General features: G+C 42.2%; 1 protein-coding gene and 1 pseudogene across 4 annotated transcripts in view; one reads left to right on the top strand and one right to left on the bottom strand.

The window, feature by feature from the left end:
- Positions 1–17,758, bottom strand: part of ZWILCH (zwilch kinetochore protein) — a 38,842-nt gene that overhangs the window by 18,609 nt on the left and 2,475 nt on the right. For 2 of the 4 annotated variants that reach the window (XM_060618201.3, XM_060618203.3), the window contains exons 2-8: positions 17,148–17,199; positions 13,231–13,326; positions 9,643–9,761; positions 4,869–5,068; positions 3,343–3,413; positions 2,841–2,996; positions 1,490–1,561 (exon numbers count right to left, since the gene is read on the bottom strand). In XM_060618201.3, the coding sequence (XP_060474184.1) occupies positions 1,490–1,561; positions 2,841–2,996; positions 3,343–3,413; positions 4,869–5,068; positions 9,643–9,761; positions 13,231–13,326; positions 17,148–17,199 (766 nt within the window). Of the gene's footprint in view, positions 1–1,489; positions 1,562–2,840; positions 2,997–3,342; positions 3,414–4,868; positions 5,069–9,642; positions 9,762–10,399; positions 10,598–13,230; positions 13,327–17,147; positions 17,200–17,758 lie in introns of those variants that run through there. The other 2 variants (XM_060618204.2, XM_060618205.3) reach the window with 2 other exon arrangements.
- On the top strand, positions 15,890–16,639 carry LOC132668973 (peptidyl-prolyl cis-trans isomerase A pseudogene; annotated as a pseudogene).

Genomic DNA, 17,758 nt, shown 5'->3' on the forward strand with positions numbered 1-17,758 from the left:
ATCAGAGGTAAAGGTATTAGAAATGCTTGGTACCACGCCAGATGTCGAGGACACAGAGTACCTGGCACTCAAGTGTAGGAGGGGAGACAGAGAAGTAAACAGACTACCGGGGTTGATAAACACCCGACAAGCGGTGTGTGTGAAGTGCTCTGGCAGCACAAAGCAGAGGCAACACACGCCATTCTGAGGGAGCAGTGCGATCATCCTGGTGACGATGTCACAGACAGCTCACCCGGCACACGGGTGGGAGAAGGGCACACTACACAGGTCAAGACACGCTCACCTCAAAGTGACAGAGTGACAGGACCAAGGTACTGTAAACGGGCCAGGGTTGGGGGGTGGGGGGGGGGGTGGTCAGTGGGAAAAGTAGGGTGTGAGGTTAAACTAAAAAAGAGCCAAAAAGAACAGGAAAAGATTCTTCAAAGCCAGTAGCCATCAGGGAAATGCAAATCAAAACCATAATGAGATACCATTTCATCCCCACTAGGATGGCTCTGATAATGATAAGACCACACGAAGCATTGGCAAGGATACGGAAAAACTGGAACGGACGCTGCCGGTAGGAATGTAACACTGTACAGCCACTTTGGAAAACGGTTGTGGTTTGACAGCTCCTCCAAAGCTTAAACATAGTTACCACAATGACCCGGCAACTCCATTCAGAAGATATGAAAACATATGTCCCATAAAACTTGCTCTAGACTGCTCATGGCAGTATTCGTAATAGTCAAAAAGTAACAACAATCGAAATGCCTATCAGCTGATGAATGGATTAACAAAATGTGGTATATCTATATAATAGAATGCTATTTGGCAATGAAAAGAACAGAGTACTACAAAGGAGTTGATTACTGGCTGCTAGGGGCTGGTGAGGGTGGGAGGTGACTGCTAATCAGCAAAGGGTTTCTTTTTAGGGTAATAAAAATGCTCTAAAATTATATATGGCCACGGTTGTACAACTCTGTAAGTATACTAAAAACCACTGAATTGTATACTTAAAACAAGTGGATTTTATGGGATATAACTTATATCTCAATAAAGCTTAAAAAGAAAAGAAGTAGGCAGGACACCTTCTTGAGATTCAATTTGTAGAATGGAGTAAAACTCAACAAAACATCAAGTTCTTGAAACACATGCTCGTTAATCTTTAGCATGAATCAAAATCCCAGTTATTAACAAGCAGATTATACACGCATTTGGCATAAATTGGCAGCTGATCCACCTAAAAGAGGGGAATCCATTGTAAGAATAGAAACCAAATACTCTCGTAAAAAGGTTGAAGAAGAGCAGCTATAAACTAACAAAGGATACCGATAAAGGACAACTACCACACAGTAAAATCAGACAGCCTAAATTGCCGAGCATATCTAATGAATACATAACAACTGCAAGAAATTTTGAACACAAACTAAATAATAATGATACTAGCAAATACTTTTATGAAAATGTAAAATTTAATGCAAGTTACGAATTCCAGTAGGATACTCACAAGGAGAAATTTCACTTCTCTCTGGAGATGATTCAAAGGACCTCTGGGCTCTCCCGATTCCACTTTAATATTCTAAAAAGTTCCCAAAGTCAGTTTTCACTGGAAATCCCATCTTTTCTGCATAAGGGTCACAGTTACTTGCGTTTCAAATTCCCCACACATTAAAACATGTATTTCCTAAAGCACTAATGAACGTAAGTAGGGTAATACTGCACTTAGAGTATCATACCCAGAGACACCATAGATCCTGTCCATCCCGATACAGTAACCTAAACTCATGCCACCACCCACTCTCGACTCCGCCATCCTACCTATGTGGAACATCTGCTCTCCTGCCCTTTCCCACTGAATTTCCAAAAGACACATGGGAGAAATGTAAACAAATACATCTTAAGACCCAATGACAAACTTAGCATTCATTTCCACGTACCAAAAGTAACGGCCCCCTAATAAATATGTTCAGTAGATTCCTAACTAAACCAACAGTGTGCTGTCTTAGCCAGAAGAGAAAAGCATTAAGAACGTAATTATCCATAATCCCGCCACCCTGGGGGAATAACAATTAACCCCGTCCAGGCTTCCGTGTACACAGTTTTTTAAAACATAGTCGAGATCCTACTGTATACACTGTTTTGTACATCTTCCTTTTTTCTGCTTAATAAGAATTTCCTGTTATTATTAAAGACATTTTACATCATGATTTTTAAAGAATATACAATATTTCATTAGGGAAATCTACTTTAATCATTTCCCTATTGAACATTCAGGTTTGTTTTTAATATTTTAGAAACACGGTTATTATCACGATATGAAACTATCTTTGTACATAAATTTTTTGCCAGCAATTCCGATTCACTTCTTAAGTCAGATGCCTGGAAATATAAATACAAAGCGAAAAGGCCTAACAGCCCAAATTGCTAAGCGTATCTAATGGATACATAACAACTGGAACAAATTTTGAACACAAACTAAACAATAATGATACTAGCAAACACTTTTATGAAAATACAAAATTTAATGCAAGTTACTGTATTGCCAGTATCTGCAATCTTTTAAGAACAGGAGAGATAAGTCATTTTGATCATTTCACTTGGGTCCCAACTCAAGAGACTTTATTAATCACTAGAAAATTCTTAAGTTACATAACTGCAGCACTGTGGGCAACTGACAGATCAGATCGCCCGGCAAAACCTCCACCCACTGCCCTGGTGAGACCTCAGGGGTGAGCTGGGCCTCAGAGATGTCCGGCGAGGGCTAGGGCTGGCACTGGCAGCATGCAGCACCAGCAACAAGCAAGCAAAGAGTAAATCCACACTGAATAAACTCAACATAAAATAAAGTTTGCTCCTACCAGGGTTGCGGTTGAGGAAAGCGGAGGGGTTTGAAGAATCTCATCCACGGGACTCCAGGAAATATCCAAAGTGATCGTAGTCTGTGATGCGGCAAGTGTGTCGTCCAAGGCCGTGGACTTAAACAGCTCATACTGGGCAAAGCCCCTGGCTGTTACCTGAAAAAAGCATATCCAGCCAACCCAACCCACTGTTAGCCACGCTTTCACATGGCCAGAGGCCCATTATCAAAACTACCTTGGTTCTTTTCCCAGCAAAAGAAAAAGCACTACAATTTTATCCCAAATGGAAAAATAAAACCATTCTTTTTCATCACAGAGACTGGCTAAAAAGCAAGAAGGCATCTACTTTTAGTCACTAGCCAATATGAAAATAAACACAAACATTTTGATACTATAAAAAAAAACACATCTAGTCCTATTAGGAGTGAAAAAAGCATTAAACAAGGGAGGCACATCCATAACAGTTTGAAGAAAATAACGTGAGCAGAAGAGAAATACTTACAGTAGACAAGTGATGTCTTTTCTTATGTGAACTTTTTAGGTCTTCAAGATTTACAGAATAATTTTTATCAGCTATAAGACATAAAAGGAAACATCATTTTAAAGGTACAATTCAAAATTCTATGGTTAGAGCTAAAAAAAACTAGGATCCCTCAAATTCTAAGGGCACCACAACCTAACACTAGTAATTGTTAAAATTAAATAAATCCTCAGATGAAATGTTGACAGAAGGAGGAAAGTTGCCGGCGATGGGGGGGGCGGGGGGGGGGGGTGCCTGCGTGGCTCTGTCGGTTAAGCATCCAACTCGATTTTGGCTCAGGTCATGATCTCATGGTCCAGTTCGTGAAATGGAGCCCCGAGTCAAGTTGGGCTCTATGCTGACAGCAGGAAGCCTGCTTGGGATTCTCTCTCCCTCTCTCTCTGCCCACCTGTCCCCCACTTGTGCGCACGATCTTCTCTCTCTAAATAAATAAATAAATATTTAAAAAAAGGGAGGGGGAAGAAAAGTGGAGTAAAGGCCAATACTGAAACCATGCCCCATACAGTAAATGAAGTTGAAACAGCAGAAAATTTAAAGCTTGTTTTTCAGAGACCTGTTTCTCTCTAATCAGCTATTGTGTCTTTTCAGATCCCACTAATAAATCTACTAGATGTCTCTTTAGAAACCTGGACTCGGGGTCAACGGAAACGGCTCCAGCCAATGAAAAAGCAAGGCTCTGCACCCCTTACCCAAGGTAACGAGCCCCAGACGCCATTATCCAATTTGTACAGGCTCTTGAAGCATACCCATAGCTTCTTCTCCTTGTCCTAAGATAACCTCCTGGCATCAGTGACTGAATCATGCCTTGTTCTGGGGTTAATCTCCACTCCAAAGGGAACGTGGGATAGACATTACATACGTTTGCTCAATGTGCACGCTCCATCTTTCCCCAAGCATAGTCACAAGCTTCCCCCATCCTTTTCCTCAGTAAGTATGCGATCTCAACTCCTATGATTATAAAAAACTTGCTCTAATCTCAGTCAGGAAGGCAGTTTGGGGATTACTCCCCAGCCCTCTCAATGGGCTGCCCTTCTGAGAATAAAACTTTCTCAGCCTCAAACCCAGTGACTCAGGGATTAGGTTTACTGCAGAGTGAACACACAAATCTGATTTTAGGGTTCAGTAACAATGCTTCTACCAAAAGTATAATTAAACATCTACTATGAGATCGGAATTATATTGTCATTACATTCAATTTTTTATCTTCCAATGAAAATTCCCAAAAATACACACATATAAATCAAATGAAACCCAAATAAAACTAGTAAACAAAACCATAAACTTCTGTTCAGAGTTTTGGAGATCTGTTTCTGGAGTATCTCCTGTATGCCCCAAGTTACACACCAGAGTAGGTCCATGGTGGTTGACAAGTTCCATCGTGTGCACTTCCCCTCTTAACAATTTCAGTTTTCAGTACAAATCACAGCACAATAAGGACACAAATAAATACTCACACCTCCACAAAAGTAAGAAGAGTGAGCTCTCACCTTTACAACTGACCGTATATAAGACAATTCCTGTAATGTTGTCATTTGTGGTGACAAGCTCAGCTCCCAGCCAACAGGTCCCTTCAGGATCTGAACTGTCACACCTCACCCACAGGGCAGGAAGGGCAGTAACTGGATGATTAGTCTTCAAGTGGGTCATATTAGGATTGTGAGCCATAGTGTAAAGTCCAATTAACTGCCTTGAAAACAAGAGTACAAAGAATAAATTATAAATAGTGACTGCCAACCAGTCAACTTTTCTTTTTCAAAGATACTACGAAGGGTATCTACAATTGTGACACTGATCCTACTTCTGATCACCAGGATTCTGCAACAACTGTATTATGTGGGAGTTTTCCTCATACCAAGTAATTCTAACACCAGCCAGGTATCCTACAATTCAACTCAATTCTGACACTATCTACCCAGAGACAGCATCAGATCCCACAGATTAAGGCTCAGTTCTACAAGACTGGCTCCACCCCCTACTTTTAGATGCCAAATGCAAGTCCAGGTTGACACCTGTGCTTCTGAAGGGCCAGCTGTGAACCAGACGTTCTAACAACCTCCTCTTTGGGCTCGATTAATTTGCTAGAGCAGCTCACAGAACTCAGAAAAACATTTTACTTGCTAGATCACTGGTTTATTATAAAAGGATAGAGCTCAGGAGCAGACAGATGGGAGAGGCACAGGGCAAGGTATGCGGAAAGGTGTGGAGAGCCCATGCCCTCTCTCAGTGAGCCACTCTCCCCAAATCTCTACCTGTTCACCAACCCAGAGGCTCACCACACACTCTCCTTTTGGGTTTTTATGGAGCCTTCATCATACAGACATGAACTAATCAATCACCAGCCACTGGTGACTGAACTCAACCTCCAGCCTTTCTCCCTTCCCTGAAGGTAGGGGTGGGGCTAAATGTTCTAACCCTCAAAATCACTGGGTTGGTTCCCCTAGCAACCCCCAAACCAGTTACTTAGGGACTTTCCAAAAGCCATCTCATTAACATCACAGAAGACACCTCTCTTTCTCCCCACTTAAGAAATTACAAGGGCTTTAGGGACTCCTTGCCAGGAACCGTGGACAAAGACCAGATATGTTTCTGATTATAAATTCCAATACCCCAGTATCCCAGAAACAAAAACCCGGAAATTAAGTGGCAAAATACATAATTCACCCAGTGAAAAAGTGGGAGAAGGGCACACCAGGCAGATCAAGATGCACACAGCAGGAAGTGACAAGAATGTGACAGGATCATAACTTCTACCAATGGGGAATCCAATTTGGTAAGGGTAGAGGTTCAGTAGGAGTGAAAGCAGGCTGTGAGATTAAACAAAAGAAATAGACGAAATAGGTAGGCTATGTTAATTACACCTCAATAAAGCTGGGGCTTTAGGAGTCAATCAGCACATGAAAAGATGCTTGAGATCATTGGTCACTGAACACTTAAGGAAAATTGAATAGACTGTGAATTAGGTAACAGCACCCTAACAGTGTTAAACTTCCAGATTTTGATCATTGTTCTGTGGTTACATAAGAGAATATAATTGTTGTTAGCAAATACCTAGTGAAGTATTTATTTATTTAAAAGTTTATTTTGAGAGAGAGAGAAAGAGAAAGAAGAAACACATGCACAAGCAGGGGAGGGGCAGAGAGAGGGAGAGAGAATCCCATAGAACCTGACTCGGGACTCAATCTCACCAACTCATGAGATCACGATCTGAGCCAAAATCAAGAGACAGACACTTAACTGACTGAGCCACCCAGGCGCCCCCACACACATTTTTTAATGAAATATCGACAGTATGTTGGAGACAGTGTTCCTTTACCTCTAAATACTTCACTATAGATAGGGGTGCCTGGGTGGCTCAGTCAGTCAAGCGTCTGACTTTTGATTCTGGCTCAGGTCATGAGCTCACAGTTTCGTGAGATCGAGTCCAAGTCTGGCTCTGTGCTGACAGTGCGGGATTCTCTCTCCCCTTCTCTCTGCTCCTCCCCCGCTGATGCAGGCACACGCTCTCTCTCTCTCAAAATAAACGTTTTTAAAAATGTGTGTGGGTGATATGAGTACCTTGTAAAGGTGGCAGAGTGGGGGAAGAATAGGAGGTGGATAAGAGAGAGAAAGACAAAGCGGATGCAGCAAAGTGTAAATAACTGGTGAATCGGAGTTAAGGGTATAGAGAAGCTCCTGCGCTACTCTTTCAACATTTCTCTAAATTTGAAAGTGTATCAAAATTAAAAGGTACCAAAAAACATGGCTTAAAATTTTCAAAGAGATGAAAGCTTAATTTATTACCAACAGATGTTCAACAATGGAATTTCTAAGGGACTGTACTTCAAAAAGCAAATACAGTAATTCCAAAAGGAAGGTCTGTAATGCAAAGCAAAGCAATGATAAGCATATGGATAAATCCAAACAAACACCGGATAAACAAAAACAATACAAATAAATAATGTTTAAGTTGTAGGGGGGAGAAGAGAAAAAAGGCCAAATATGACTTAAAATCCAGAAGCCATAAAGGACTGATCGATTTAACCACATAAAAATGTTAAAAGCTTTAACATAGCAAAACAAAAAACCACCATGAAAAAGAGTCACTTTGTGAATATTGTTATAGTCCTTACTGTCTAATGTTATTATTTACATGACTCTATCCTCCAGAACTCCTTCCTGGCAAACACTTTGGTTCTGGAGGTGAGAGAGGCCAGCCAGGGAGAGCTGCACAGTGGGGAGGCAGAAAGTGAGGCTGGCAAGGCAGACAGGGGTAGCAGGGGTACTACTGGCATCTGGGTGGGAGGATTCCTCCTTATGCAGGAGAACCCCATGCACTGCAGGACGTTTACTGAACATTGCCCAGGCCAATTGCTCGCCTTAGTCACTGTAACAACCAAAAAGTGCCCCTGCATATTTCCAAATGCCCACTGAATATGGCAGCCGGGAAGAGGGCCACCGGACTAGACAATGAAGGCTTCTATTCATAAGAAATCTGGATCTCATCATGAGGCAAGGAGAACCACTGAAGGATTTTTAAGCTAGGAAACAACATGATCAGGCCTTCAGGGATTTATAGAGATCACTCTGGGGGCGCCTGGGTGGCTCAGTCGATTAAGCGTCCAGCTTCGGCTCAGGTCACAATCTCACGGTCCGTGGGTTCAGGACCCATGTCTGACAGCTCAGAGCCTGGAGCCTGTTTCAAATTCTGTGTCTCCCTCTCTTTCTCTGCCCACCCCCCCCCCCCCCCGCCCCGCTCACACTCTGCCTCTCTCAAAAAAAAATAAACATCAAAAAGAATTAAAAAAAAAAATCACTCTGGCAGCAGCAAGGAAAAAAGACTGTAGGGGTACCAAATACAAAGAAATTGAGAAACAACAACAATAAACGGTATATGGGAGTGAAGAAGTGGATGACAACACAGTCTTCTTGGTCACGCTTGGGATACCTATGAGATACTCAACTAAAGCTATCCATGCAGAGTTGGGTACACACGTCGAGAGGGAGAGGGAGAGGGAGAGGGAGAGGGAGAGGGAGAGGGAGAGGGAGAGGGAGAGGGAGAGGGAGAGGGAGAGGGAGAGGGAGAGGGAGAGGGAGAGGGAGAGGGAGAGGGAGAGGGAGAGGGAGAGGGAGAGGGAGAGGGAGAGGGAGAGGGAGAGGGAGAGGGAGAGGGAGAGGGAGAGGGAGAGGGAGAGGGAGAGGGAGAGGGAGAGGGAGAGGGAGAGGGAGAGGGAGAGGGAGAGGGAGAGGGAGAGGGAGAGGGAGAGGGAGAGGGAGAGGGAGAGGGAGAGGGAGAGGGAGAGGGAGAGGGAGAGGGAGAGGGAGAGGGAGAGGGAGAGGGAGAGGGAGAGGGAGAGGGAGAGGGAGAGGGAGAGGGAGAGGGAGAGGGAGAGGGAGAGGGAGAGGGAGAGGGAGAGGGAGAGGGAGAGGGAGAGGGAGAGGGAGAGGGAGAGGGAGAGGGAGAGGGAGAGGGAGAGGGAGAGGGAGAGGGAGAGGGAGAGGGAGAGGGAGAGGGAGAGGGAGAGGGAGAGGGAGAGGGAGAGGGAGAGGGAGAGGGAGAGGGAGAGGGAGAGGGAGAGGGAGAGGGAGAGGGAGAGGGAGAGGGAGAGGGAGAGGGAGAGGGAGAGGGAGAGGGAGAGGGAGAGGGAGAGGGAGAGGGAGAGGGAGAGGGAGAGGGAGAGGGAGAGGGAGAGGGAGAGGGAGAGGGAGAGGGAGAGGGAGAGGGAGAGGGAGAGGGAGAGGGAGAGGGAGAGGGAGAGGGAGAGGGAGAGGGAGAGGGAGAGGGAGAGGGAGAGGGAGAGGGAGAGGGAGAGGGAGAGGGAGAGGGAGAGGGAGAGGGAGAGGGAGAGGGAGAGGGAGAGGGAGAGGGAGAGGGAGAGGGAGAGGGAGAGGGAGAGGGAGAGGGAGAGGGAGAGGGAGAGGGAGAGGGAGAGGGAGAGGGAGAGGGAGAGGGAGAGGGAGAGGGAGAGGGAGAGGGAGAGGGAGAGGGAGAGGGAGAGGGAGAGGGAGAGGGAGAGGGAGAGGGAGAGGGAGAGGGAGAGGGAGAGGGAGAGGGAGAGGGAGAGGGAGAGGGAGAGGGAGAGGGAGAGGGAGAGGGAGAGGGAGAGGGGAGGGAGAGGGAGAGGGAGAGGGAGAGGGAGAGGGAGAGGGAGAGGGAGAGGGAGAGGGAGAGGGAGGAGGAGGGATCTGGATTAGATATAGACTTTTTTTTTCTGCAATGTTTGTAAGAACACTTTAAATCCCAGCCTCCAGCCCTCCTCCCAGCTGACACTAAGAAAAACTTACCTTGCTCTCCCAACTGGTAAAGCAAGTGGTCCAACATTCTCCCCAGTAGAGAAATCAGAAATAGCAGTTTCTTCAGACTGTAGTTCTTCAACATGACTTGTTTCTTCCTTCTCTAAAGGCTTTAGAAATATTTTTTTAATTATTTAGCCAGGTAAAAGAACACTCACCAGTCAGTTCTTTACTATGCTAGAACACAACGTACTGGTTTCTAAACCCTTAAGCACAAATGATTGGGTTATGCCAAGAAGCATAGCTACAAAGCAGTCTGGTAGCAATAAATTTTGCCATTACAAGCATTTCAACTGCTCTATAAAAAGATAATGATGTAAGTTGCTACTGACAGCAGAAGCATCTGATGCCATTAGAAAAGGAAGTGCTCGGACACATATAAAAAGATGAATGAAAGACAAAGCACCCCATGGGGAAACCCATGGGAGACTCAATTTCACACTCCCCAAACTCAAAGGTCCACAGCCCTTACTCCTCAAATCTGCTCCTCTTAGGATTAGCAGCTCTCATTTGTGTTACAGGGTTCTGAAATAAATCTATGTTTCTAATATCTACACATTTAAGTAAACAGCTCAGCCTTGCCAATAAAAACAATAAGCACAAGAGTTAACATTTCCTGAGCATTACAATATACCAACTACTGTTCTCAGTTTTCTTTTACTTTTCATAAAAACCCTGAAATAGATACTTATTAACAACCCTGTTTTTAGATGGGAAAACTGAGGTAGCAAATGGCTAAATAACTCACCTAAAATAACAGCCAGTGAGTGGCAAAGGCAACCTTTGAATCTAGGCAGTCTGACTTCAAAACTCAGGTTCTTATCCCTGAAGCTCTTTGGGCAGTAAATCCTCTGCCCACTTAACAGGTATCAGATCTGAGTATTTCCTCGACTTTGAACTTCTTTTGCCAGACTGCAGACCTCTTTCCCTTCCAGGCCCAGCTCTCTAAATAGTTCCTAGAACTGGTGGTACCCAAAATATTATTTTTTTTTCTAATACTCATCTACTTAAAATTTGTGCCTTAAGCACTACCGATCTTTGCAGAGACAATAGTCTTTTTAATTGTTCCTCATCCAAAAATGCCAGGGTCCCAATGAATTCCAGGAACCTTCTCCCAACTGCAAGCTGCATCCCCACTAGTCTCCTAACCCAGATCTCCACATCCCCCTTGGCTCATCCTTATCTTTTCCTAGGTAACTCACCTTCATCTGACCGTCTTTGTTTATTCCACTTTTGCTCTATATACATTTTCCCTTCTCCCCAGAGCAAAAGTCTAAACTCAACCATTTAATCCACCTATAATTATTTTCCAAACATCTGTCTACCATAGATAAGCAGTAATGACACCATTTTATTAATATAACAGACAAATAAGTTACCCCCCTCTTCAAAAGGAGTTTTTGTATGCATTAAAATAAAAAGCTCCCTGTTCATTTGCCATAATGCCCATCCAGACAACATGAGGGTCCTAGAGCAGAGGTGTTCCTTCTGAAAGTACATCCACTTTTTGGGGCAGCTGGGTGGCTCAGTCAGTTAAGTGTCTGACTCATGGTTTCGGCTCAAGTCATGATCTCACGGTTTGTGGGTTTGAGCCCCACGTCAGGCTCTGCACTGACAATGTGGAGCCTGCTTGGGATTCCCTCTCTCCCTCTCTCTCTGCCCCTGCCCCGCTTGTGCGTACTCTTTCTCAAAAACTAAACTTAAAAAAAAATTTTTAAAAAGAAAAAAAAAAAGTACTTCCACCTTCCCCCATTAGAGTCTGTTCCAATCCGCTTCAGAAAACCATGTAGTCAAAGGAATGGGTTCTGGCCCCAAAGCAACTGTGTAGCATGACAACATTATCACCACTTAATAAAAATTACTATAACTGCTCTGCCAAAATAATTACCGTAACTAAAACACAAAGGTTTAAGGTTGGAATTATAAAGTGATGCGAAAGATAAGAAGTTTTCTCTGTTACATTTAATAAACAAAAATTAAAGTAGAACTTCGTGAGTAATACCTACATACACTGTGCTGTTCAGTACGACAGCCACTAGCCACATGTGGCTATTGAGTAATGGCAACACGGCCAGACCAAATGAAGATATAAGTGTAAAATACACACCAGGTTTTGAAGATGCAGTATGGAAAAAACAAACAAACAAACAAACAACTCAGGAAGCCTGGGTGGCTCAGTCGGTTAAGCGTCCAACTTCAGCTCAGGTCATAATCTCACAGTTCATGGGTTCGAGCCCCAAGTCGGGCTCTGTGCTGACAGCTCAGAGCATGAAGCCTGCTTCAGATTCTGTGTCTCCGTCTCTCTCTACCCCTCCCCTGTTTGTGCTCTGTCTCTCTCTCTCTCTCTCTGCCCCTCCCCTGCTCATGCTCCGACTCTCTCAAAAATAAATAAACATTAAAAAAAAAACTCAAAATATCTCAAAGATTTTTATCTTAACTAGGCATTGAAATATTATTAAATATACAGGAGTAAATAAAAAGCATTATTAAACTTAATTTCAGACAATTCCACACTTCAGTATTTAGCATCAAGAAAAAACTTATGCTCACACAAAAAGCTGTACAAAAATGATTATAGCAGCTCTATCCATGATCACTGAGGACTGAAAACAGCCCAAACGTCCTTCAAAGGTGACTCGGTAAATAAACAGGGGGACAGCCACGGAATATACTCAGCAATTACAAGAAATGAACCACTGATATACTTACAACTTGGATTAATCTCAAAGGCATACAGAGTGAAAGAAGCCAAACTCAAAATGTTACAAACTGTATGATTCCATTCGTGACAGAAGACAAAACTACACCAAGGGAAAAGAGATCAGCAGTTGCCAGGGGGTAGAGGTTAGAAAAAAGTAGGATTTTAAAGGGTTAGTGTGAGAGTTGTTTAGGGTGATGGAACTATTTTGTGCCCCGATTGTGGTGGTAATTACCAGAATCTATCTGTACATGTGCTAAAACTTACAGAAGTGGACAAAAGAGAAAAAAGGTCAATTTTACAATATATGATAATTTCACTTTTTTTTAGTTTATTTATTTTGAGATAGACCCAGCAGGGAAGGAGCAGAGCGAGAGGGGGACAGAGGCTCTGAGGTCGTCTCTGTGCTAGCAGCACACTGATGCGGGGCTCCAACCACAAACTGTGGGATCATGACGTGAGCCAAAGTCAGACACTTAAGCAACTGAGCCCCTTAGGTGGCCCTATTTCACTGTTTAAAAATCAGGCTACTACAAAATTTTAAATTACCTATGCAATTCTCATTGTATTTCTAAAGGAGAAATTTAGAAATTCTATTCCTAAAAGAATTAGAATCTGCTTTCACTAATATGCTGATAAAAAAATGGGCACATCTGAGATTATTCCCAATAAACTGAATTTGGCTGTTAGTTATCAACTAGCACAGGGGCTCCTGGCTGGCTCAGTTGATGGAGCATGTGACTCTTGATCTCAGGGTTGTAAGTTTGAGCCCCACTCGAATTTTTAATCTTATTAAAAATAAAATTAATTTATTAAATAAATTTATTAAAAATAAAATAAAAAAAAGAATTAAACAAGCACAAAGCCTAAACACTACTTACCAATTTCTCTACAATGAATATCATATCATTTTCATTTAGAATATTTTTCAAAGGGTTTGGTTGGCCTTTCCCGATCAACTGCCCTTGAACGTCAGTCTGTTAAAAAAAGTTGTCAGGCAATGTTATATATACACACATATATTAGTACAAATAATTTAAACACGTAAAGACCAGTTGTAGACAAGTGACTGAAAAAGAAAATTTGAACAAAACATAATGTTCTAAAGATAAGATTTCATTTATTCTTTGCCAGGTTGTTTTTTCATGCTTAGATAAATCTAGCTCTTATGTTCACGTCTACAAATGCTTGAAGTCTCACCTAAAGTGCACCCTGCCTTGTCGAGCCTTCTTTTGATTAGGATCACATGGACATTCTTTCCCTCCACTCATAATATATTTACAATCATGTCCCATATAATTAGTACTTTACTAAATATGCTCTTTTCTTCTGATTGTACTATGGAGTTTAGAACTTTTTTTTTTTTTTAACGTTTTATTTATTTTTGAGACAGGGAGAGACAGAGCATGAACAGGGGAGGGTCAGAGAAAGGGAGACACAGAATCCCAAGTAGGCTCCAGGCTCCGAGCTGTCAGTACAGAGCCCAACACGGGGCTCGAACTCACGGACCGCAAGATCATGACCTGAGCTGAAGTTGGCCGCTTAACCGACTGAGCCACCCAGGCGCCCCTGGAGTTTAGAACTTTTATCAATTTATAGGAACTGCTTATTTTTCCATTCCTATTGCAAACATGTTTATTGCAGAAAAATCTGAAAAAAGCTAACAGATTTTTTAAAACTCACATATAATTCTACTAGCTAAAACGATCATCACTGTAATTAGCCTGGTTGGCCTATATCTTGCCAGAACTTTTTGCAGACACATAAATTAATCTAAAGTAGAAATGTATTCAGTATTTAAATATCTACATAGGCTTTTGCTTAAAAAAATACAACAGACTAAATCATAAGCTTCTTGTCGTGCCACTAAACGTTCTTTGGCTCTACCATCATATAACTAATTCCATTTTCTTCAACATTTGGATAGTTTTAAGTTATGTGCTATAATAAACAGCTAATAATCAACATCCTTGAATTCCTCTCTTAGGATAAGTAACCAGAATCACACCAATATTTTCAAATTGCCTTGCAAATATGCCATGCCCACATACTCGCATTCCAATCGCTTACCACATCTCACAGCAAAAACTTTCATATGCTTATTAATGACAAATATGTCTCATTATTTGAATCTGTTTAATTTCTCAGTTTGGATACTGAAAGCATTTAGATACCAAGTTCAAAGAGCAAAGGATGATGTGTTTATTCTAATCTACTAGGTTCTTGAGTTTCAAGTCCCATTGTGGATTGAATATACCCCAAATGACATGGGGAAGTCCTAACCCTTGGTTCCTCTGAATGTGACCTTCTTTTTTTTTTTTTTTTTTTTAATTTTTTTTTTTTTTTTCAACGTTTGTTTTTTTTTTTTTAATTTATTTTTGGGACAGAGAGAGACAGAGCATGAACGGGGGAGGGGCAGAGAGAGAGGGAGACACAGAATTGGAAACAGGCTCCAGGCTCTGAGCCATCAGCCCAGAGCCCGACGCGGGGCTCGAACTCACGGACCGCGAGATCGTGACCTGGCTGAAGTCGGACGCTTAACCGACTACGCCACCCAGGCGCCCCTGAATGTGACCTTCTTTAGAAAGAGGGTCTTTAATGAGGCACCTGAGTAGCTCAGTTGGTTATGCATGCAACTTTGGCTCAGGTCATGATCTCGCAGTTCATGGGTTCCAGCCCCATGTAGAGCTCTGTGCTGACAGCTCAGAGCCTGCAGCCTGCTTCGGATTCTGTCTCCCTCTCTTCTGTCCCTCCCCAACTCACGCCGCACGTGCGTGTGTCTGTGTGTCTCAAAAATAAATAAACATTTTAAAAAAAGTTTCTGCAAATGTAATCAAGTTGAGGATTAATTTGGATTAGGGGGCCCTAAATCCAATGACTGATGTACTTGTAAGGCGTGAAAGATTTAGACACATAGACACACACAGGAATACTATGTATTAACAGAGGCAGAAATTAGAGTAATGTGTCTAGAAGCCAAGAAACTCCAAGGACTGTTGGAAACCACCAGAAACCAGAAGGAGCCAAGAAAGGATCCCTTCCTGGAGCCTTCAGTAGGAGCATGGCCCTTCTGACACCTCCACTTCAGAGTCGTAGTCTCCAGAACTGCGATAGAATAAATTTCTGTTTTAAGCAAACCAATTTGTGGTTACAGCAGCCCTAGGAAACTACCACACACATCAAGCAAGAACTCAGATAGGTGGGATTAATACATTTACCCGGATATACTTAGTTCCTGGGTTTGGTTAATGAAAATTCAAACAGTAAGAAACAACGCTATTTGTATTTTTCTTTCTGGAATTACTTATTTTTGTTCTTTGCCTATTCTTCTGTCATGATTGTCATTTTTCTTGTTGATTTTTATGAGTTTTTTATGTATTTCATATATATATGAGTAAATAACCTTTATCTTATAGGACTATCTCCAGCTTATTTGTCTTTTAGCATACAATTAATTTTAATTCGCTAATTATTTTATGGATCAAACTTTATGGGGACTTTACCTAAGGAACACTTGGCATATGTTAGATGCTTAATAAATCCATGAATATTTATAGCAGCTTTATTTATAACTATCAAAAACTGGAAACAATCCAAGTGTCTATCAACTGGTAAGTGGGTAACTGTCACACACTCAGTGAGGTGGTATTTAACAATAAAAAGGAATGAACTACTGATACACACAAAACAAAGATGAATCTCAAATGCATCCACTCACTGACAGAAACCAGACCCAGAAGACTACACAGTGTATAGGCCTTACAGAGGCTGCCACCCCGGGGCTGACCACACTGCCCACCCACGGTCAACTCCACCGTTTTCTTCGACATCACCATGGACAACGAGTCCTTGGACCGCATCTCCTTCCAGCTGTTTGCAAAGTTTCAAAAATGGCAGAAAACTTTCATGCTCTGAGCACTGGGGAGAAAGGATTTGGTTATAAAGGTTCCTGCTTTCACAGAATTATTCCAGGATTTACGTGCCAGGGTGGTGACTTCACATGCCATGACGGCACTAGTGGCAAGTCCATCTATGGGGAGAAATTGATGATGAGAATTTCATCCTGAAACTCACAGGTCCTGGCATCTTGTCCATGGCAAATGTTGGACCAACACAAATGGTTTCCAACTTTTCATCTGCACTGGCAAGATGGAGTAGCTGGATGGCAAGCACATGGTCTTTGGCAAAGCGAAGGAGGGAATGAATATTGTGGAAGCCACAGAGCGCTTTGGGTCCAGGAATGGCAAGACCAGCAAGAAGACCACCACTGCTGACCGTGGACGAATCTAATGAATCTCACCTGTGTTTTATGTTAACTACCAGACCATTGTTTTTGTAGCTTGGGAGAGGACCCCCTCACCTCCATCTGCTCGAAATCTCCTATAATCTTTGTGCTCTCCTTGCAGTTCTACGGGCTCCACGTTTTCCTTACTCCCCTCCAAGTCTAGCTGGATTGCAGAGTAAAGTTTATGATCATGAAATAAAAACTAAACAACGCTAAAAAAATAAATAAATAAAAAAGACTACATAGTGTATGATCTTATTTATATGACACTCTGGAAAAGGCCAGAGACAAAGGGATGACGACAAAGGGACATGAGATTTTTGGAGGTGACAGAAATATTCTAGATATTGATTATGTCAGTGGCCATATGACTGAATGCATTTGTAAAAGCTCATAGAACTGTACTCTAAGAGGGTGGAATTTACTCTAACCTCCCTTCAATGAACCCAACTTTTGAAAACAGAATGTTAGGATTAATGAGTTGTGTTTAAAGACGAAATAAATTGTTCATACCTCATAGATAAATGGGTCTTTATGGATTCCTTTCTTTTCTTCATCAAACTCCCTGAAATGCAGAACCACATGTAAAAAATAGAGCTACAGTATTCTGACATTTAAATTCAGAAGTTGTCATCACTTTATCTCTGCATGACACCAGTGAGAAAAGTAAACACAAACCAGCCTTAATGCATGATTGGGAAGAGGGAAAAAAGCAGAAAAAGAGTATAAGTTAGGAACAGAAAAAGGAAATGTGGTAGAGATTAATAGACTACTATTCACAACTCCTTCTCAGAGGCAGCAGGATCAGGTTACCCAGCTCTACTCTCCTATCTTCTGAAACACATACTCAGTTACTATTCAAATGTAATTTACAGCCTGACTTAAGAAGTAAAAAAAATCACTGGATTCTGATCTGCCACTGAATCAGTGGGTAACCACAGAAAAGTTACTTAAGGTTCCCAGCCCTAGATTTCTATGGCTAAAACAGAAACATCTATTCTCCCTCTCTTTATGAGCTGTCACTAAAAACTTAGTAAATTTCATGTTAAACAATTCCCTATAAAAATGTAAACACAGAACTCTCAGATATCATTTAATAATTATGGTTTCATTCAAGAAAGTTT

The sequence above is a fragment of the Panthera onca genome, chromosome B3 (genome assembly GCF_046562875.1).
Source record: "Panthera onca isolate mPanOnc1 chromosome B3, mPanOnc1 haplotype 2, whole genome shotgun sequence".
Taxonomy (NCBI): domain Eukaryota; kingdom Metazoa; phylum Chordata; class Mammalia; order Carnivora; family Felidae; genus Panthera; species Panthera onca.